Source organism: Octodon degus, unplaced genomic scaffold (assembly GCF_000260255.1).
Source record: "Octodon degus isolate 3935 unplaced genomic scaffold, OctDeg1.0 scaffold00007, whole genome shotgun sequence".
Lineage (NCBI taxonomy): Eukaryota > Metazoa > Chordata > Mammalia > Rodentia > Octodontidae > Octodon > Octodon degus.
The window spans coordinates 23,523,246-23,529,573 of NW_004524583.1; the positions used below are offsets into that span (position 1 = coordinate 23,523,246).

The 6,328-nt window shown below is 40.1% G+C and overlaps 1 protein-coding gene across 1 annotated transcript in view; it reads right to left on the minus strand.

The window, feature by feature from the left end:
- Positions 1-6,328, minus strand: part of Pcnx4 (pecanex homolog 4) — a 46,620-nt gene that overhangs the window by 34,385 nt on the left and 5,907 nt on the right. Inside the window, exons 2-5 of the mRNA XM_023701635.1 lie at positions 6,194-6,274; positions 5,891-5,991; positions 5,642-5,764; positions 587-950 (exon numbers count right to left, since the gene is read on the minus strand). Coding sequence (XP_023557403.1) covers positions 587-950; positions 5,642-5,764; positions 5,891-5,991; positions 6,194-6,274 — 669 coding nt within the window. The remainder of the gene's footprint in view (positions 1-586; positions 951-5,641; positions 5,765-5,890; positions 5,992-6,193; positions 6,275-6,328) is intronic.

Sequence of the window (6,328 nt, forward strand, 5' to 3'; positions counted from 1 at the left end):
TTTTTTTTTTTCCTCTTTATAGATCTAAACCACTGTACCTACTTCAAATGAGCTCATTATAAGTTCAGAGAAACCATGGGAGGTGTTGGTTTTATGTTTTAATGATGTACTTGTAACCTGAATATAAGGATTTTTTCAGTGGGGGGCTGGCTTAGGCTGCTGTAGCCTGAATATAAATAGAAAAAAAAATTAAGTATGTTTTAATCACCTTAATGAAACTTTCCCAATGTATTTTTATTTTTTAAAAATTATTTATTTATTTGTGTGTGTGTGTGTGTGTGTGGCCAGCTCAGCTGGCATGTGGTGCTGGGGGATTGAACCACCGTCCCTGGGCTTTGCTAAGCTTGTTCTAAGTAGGTGCTTTAGACCACTGAGCCATCTCACCAGCCCTGTATTTTTATTTTATACCCTTATTTATCTCAAAAAAGGCAGAAGAGATACTGTTCTATATCAGATACAATCTCTCTGCTTACACATCAACCTACTGGGCCTTGTTGCCTGATTGGAGCACACACTGCTTATCTCTGTGCTCAGCTTTTGCACTCCGCATTCATAAGGACCTCTGAAGCATAGCCTGCTGTCTTACCGAAACTTCCGGCTGCCATTGCAGTCTGAAGCCCAGCAGTCAACCTGGGTGCCATCTGCTCATAGTACATGGTGTCCGCGCACACACATGCCGAGGTGCCCACAGCACCTGGCCAGCTCTGGGTAGGTCTGGGAAAGCCCACCAGGAACACAGGAAGGGTGAAGAGGGGGAGCAAGGGAGCGGACAGCAGTGTAGAAAGAGCTATGATGCCCAACACCAATGGAAAGAAGGTAACATTGAGTGTGCATAACGTGGCAGTTGTTGCTCGATGCTGTTTTTTCTCCATCCATGACGCCAAAAGTACAGTCAGAGCAAACTGCAACTTAGAGATGAACTGAATCAGACGGTCACGTATGAAACCAACCTACAGAGACATAACAATGACTGTTACGTAAATGCTTTTCATGAATTTTCAAAATCAAATAAGGAAACTCAAATAATTTTATTATTACCTAAATATTTTTGAGGAAATATCCCTGTGATTTTCTTTCTTTCTTTTTGTTTTGTGGGTTTTTTGTTTGTTTTCTGCAGTACTGGAAGAACCCAAGGCCTTCACACTCACATACTTCCCCAGTCCCTATTTTCTCACTAAGTCACTCAGTTGCTCAGAAACAGTTGATCCTGTGATCCTTCCACCTCAGCCTCCCAGAATGCTAGGATTATAGATATGTACTACTATGCCTAATGGATACGTACTTCTTCATTATAGCCTTCTACATCCTCAAAATTAAGAAATGAGACTATATTGTATACACCTTGTCCTTTTTGTTTTAAAGGTAACACTAGAAAGAAATGACACAGGACTGCCTTTACCTTACGGATGAACAATTATTTGCCAACAAACTGCATAACTTAGGTGAAACTGACAACTTCCTAGAAAGAAATAATTACTGAATGGGGCTCAAGAATAAGGTGGAAAGCTGAACAGATCAATTATAAGAGAATGAATTATTAATTTAAAAAGTCACACAGATGGTAATTCCAGAACTTCAGAGACTGAGGCAGGAGGACTGCAGTGAGTGTGAGCCCAGCCTGGGCCATAGAGTGAAGCCCTGTCTCAACACCTCCCTAAAACAACCTCGTAGACAAAGCTGAGTATGAGATGGCTTCCATACTATAAAATATTACATCTTGCAAAGCATTTACAGCATACGCTGAATACTCCAAAACATTTCAGAATAAATACCAGTTTATCACTAGCTCTTCCAGAAAATAAACATTAAGGAATACTTCCTAACTCAATTTATGTTGTCATGACTGTAAAGCAGAAAATACCACAAATAGAATGCCAAACACACACATGTGCACACACACACATACACTAACACACATCACCTTAGGAATACATATTACAAAGTGTAAAGAACACTTCTAACTGATTTTATGTGGTCCTGATACCTAAGCCAGAGAGTAAAATAATAAAAAAAAAGAACAACAGGCAGACACACATATACCTATATGCATACCCACACATACATTGTTATGATTATCTGTACAATAGACAAAATACAAGCCAATTGAATTCTGTAACATATGAAAAAGGTTATACAACATGACCAAATGATATTTATTCTAGAAATGCAAAGCAGGTTCAACCACCAAAATTCAATCAACACACTATAGCATGTTAACAGACTAAAAGACCAAAACAAGATCACCATGTCAAAAGACACTGAAAATCATTCAATAAAATCTAATCAGTTTCATGGTAAAAACACTCAGTAATTGAAGGAAAATTGCCCAACCACATAACGCACATCTAAAAAAATCTTTAGCTATCATATTTAAGGGTAAATGAATAATAACACATTTCAGGGAATAACACTGAACACTTTCTTCTTGTAACATCCACTCTAACATCTATTCAGCAATATACTAGAGCTGTAGTCATCATAATTAAGTAAGAAAAACAAGTCCAAATTACAAGTGAAGAAGTAAAGCTATGTCTATGGGCAGGTGATCTCATCTCACATGCAGAATATCTTAATGCAATGAAATACATTAGAATAAGGAGGCGTGGCTAAGTTTAGGATGCATAAAGATTAATATACAAAGTCAGTTCTAGCCCATAGCACATCAAAAAGCCAAAGGATGAAATATCATTATAAATATATTATAAATTTCATTTATAATATCATCAAAGAATAACATATTTAGGGTAAAACAGAAGAGGTATAAGACTTTTACACTGAGAGCTACGAAACATGACTAAAATCAACTGAAGATCTAAAGAAGTGGATCTTCATCTCCTGGAACATGAACATTTCATGTTCTTAAGTGGAGCAATTATTATTATTATTATTATTATTTATTTATTTATTTATGTGTGTGTGTGTGTGTGTGTGTGTGTGTGGCCAGCTCAGCCCACCAGGGGGCGGGGCTGGCTGGCATGTGGTGCTGGGGGATTGAACTGCGGTCCCTGTGCTTTGCTGAGCTTGTTCTAAGTGGGTGCTTTAGACCACTGAGCCATCTCACCAGCCCCAATTATTTTTAAGATGCCAATATTCCTCAACTTGTATTCCTACAGCTTCAAGGCATTTCCTTTCAAAGTTTCAAAGGCTTTTTGCATAACTTTACAAGCTGAGTGTTGCGGACCAAGATTTATAAATTGACATAGTACCTGTCCTATGCTCCCCTACTCTGCCTAACTTGTAGGTTGGTTTTGGGGTGGGGAAATCCTCCTCAGTCAATGAAATTAGCATGTAGGTGTGAGCATGGATCTGAGCTAGTTTCCTCTATGATTTAAACTTGCCCGTTTTACCACCACTTCTAAGGGGCTCCAGGAAAGCACCTTACCCCCTCCCCTGCACTGGCTCATACAGTGGTGGCTAGCTGAGGATTCCGGAGAACATCTACCATCCCAGAACGCTGTCTTTTGCAATTCTTTTTTCTTTCTTTCCTGGCCTTTGCCCTAATCTGGGCAGGAGATTATGGTCTAATTGCAAGCATCCCCAATAGCAGACATTCAGTGATACTTTGGTACTCAACTGCTTAGAAGCATCTTGAAATTGGTATTTGATATACTCTAGGACAAAAAGTTTGACCCAGACTTGTCATTTGTTTGATACTTGACACAAGTTAGAACCTGTCAGGGGTGACTGTCTCCTGACTCGGATTCTTCCAAGCCAAAATAGTCTGGTGTGTGTCACATCTCCAGAAGCAAGTACCAATAAATACAAGGTGCCACCTACTTATGTGGCAATGCAAAGGTCTCGGGATGAGCCACACAGTCTTGAAAAGGAAGGAGGACAGAATGGGAGAACTCACACTTCCCAGCTTCAAAAGCTCCCCCAGGCTGCTATAGATAATGAAGACCGCGTGATGCTGGCACAGAAACAGGCATGCAGCTGACTAGAAAGAACTCTTTAAGTGTTCTAGAAGTGAACCCTAACTTCAGTTTTGAACCACAGTGGCAAGAAATGTCACTGTGGGTGGGAGAGTCTTTTCAGTAAGAGGACAACGCTGTGCCCATGTACCAAAGAACAAATCTGCAATCCTGCCTCGCATCATAGATAAGGCGAGTCAAAGGAGATCACAGGTCCACACGCAAAGTCCAAGTTACAGACCCTCTGAGGGAAACAGGTAAACCTTCATGCTCCTTAAGGGAATGTTTTTTAAGATGCCAAAACAGAACCAATAAAAGAAAAAATGAGAAATTAAAATTAGAAATTTTTGTTCTCCAATGGACATATTCTAGAAAATAAAAAACCTTACAGAATAAGAGATGATGTTTGCATACTGTTAAGAGTCTCTCAAAAGACTTGTCTCTAGAATTACATTCTTTCACCTTAATAAAAAGAAACCCATTTCAAATAAATGTAAAGGATTTCAGTAGACATTTCTTTAAAAAATTAATGTGAATGGCCAGGAAATGCATAAAAAATACATCATTAGCAATCAGAGAAAAGCAAATCAAAATGTAATAGCTCATACCTATCAGTATGACAAGAATGAAAAAAGTACTACCAAGTACTGATGAAAATATGGAGCAACTGGAATGCTGATTACATACAACGTTAATAGGAATATAAAACGCTAAGGTGTTGGCTACAGTTTTGTAGTACCTCTAAAGAGTTAGATATAGAAATACTCAAGGGAAATAAAAACACATATGCTTACAAAAACATGCACATAAATATTCACAGCAATCCTCTTTTTTTTTTTTTTTTTTTTTTTGGAGGAACTGGGGATTGAACTCAGGCCCTGGTGCTTGGCAGGCAAGTGCTTATTCTACTGAGCCATCTTCCCAGCCCCAACAGCAATACTCTTAACAATGAAAAGGGAACACAACTTTAATGTCCATCATCTAAATAAATCAATTAAGGATGGAATATCTACACACTGGGATATTTTGACAATAAAAAGAATCAAAAACTGATATATGCAAGGGCCAGGAAGATAGCACAGTGGCTTATGCGGCTGCCTGACAGGCACAAGGTTCTGAGTTTGATCCCTAAGACAAAAAACAAAACTAGGGGCCGGGGAGATGGCTCAGTGGAATAAGTGCTTCCCTGGCAAGCGCAAGGGCCTGAGATCAATCCCTGGTTCCGCAAAAAACAAACAAACAAAAAAACAAAACAAAAAAACCTAATAGTTGCTATGACATGAATTAACATATGAACACGTAAGTGAAAGAATGCAGAAAACAAAAGACCACTTATTTGCTAATCTATTTAGGTGAAATGTCCAGAAGGGACAAATCTTTTTTTTTTTTTTTTTTGTAGCAGAAATGGGGATTGAACTCAGGCCCTTGCGCTTGCCAGGGAAGCGCTTAGTTCACTGAGCCACCTCCCTGGCCCCCAGTAGGGGCAAATCTTTCAACACAGAAAATAGGGAAGTGTTTGCTGGGTCTGGAAAAATTATAAGGGAGATGGAAAGTGGGAGCAGCGAAGGACCTCTAACATATGTGAGGCTGCTTTTGGGGATGTGGAAAACAGGCCTAGGTTGTGGCAACGGCTACAAAGCTCACACTCTCTGCCACTGAGGAATGCACTTGAACGGGTGAGTTCTGGGCTACGGGAATATCGCTCCATCAAGCTGCTGAGATAAGCTTACCAGTAAGAGTCTCATTCCTGTGTTCAGGCTCCTGTTCCACCATAAGTCCGCGCTGGAGATCAGTAAGTGAGCTGCCGATACAACGGCTGCCTCCAGCACAGCGTTCTCCGTGTTCTGCCACACCTGCAGCAGACACATGACCTACTTTTATCCCCTAGGATACGACAGACTGAGCAAACTGCGAGAGCTAGACAGAAATCAGAACGACACTCAGCAACTGGAGTATCGCTAGGGACGCGTGAGCATTACCGTGCGGAAGGCTCTCGTGAATCCAAGGGAGACGGACACAGAGTGGGGCCTCTGCAAGGAATCGTCCAAGGAAAGAAACGCTATCAGGGCAAAAGGTGACACTGAAAACAAAGAACAGCAACTTGAGTCAAGGCTAAGTAACTTATCCTACCCATACTTTATTTTGGAAAGTAAGAGTTTTCATTAGTACAAGGAAGCAATTAACAATAAACTTACTCTATACAGTATAAGAGCATCATATTTATGAATACTTTGGAGATATGGTTTTAATACGAGGTTGCTGGAATTTATCTTCATACCTACAGTTAGCAAAATCCTTCTGACAACACCGGCCTTCAGGAGCTTGGCTTGCTTCCCTAGGAATACAGTCGCAGTTCGCACATCCTTTGGATAGAAAGGGTTTCGGAAGATTCCCAAGATATAGATGCTCTGAACCTC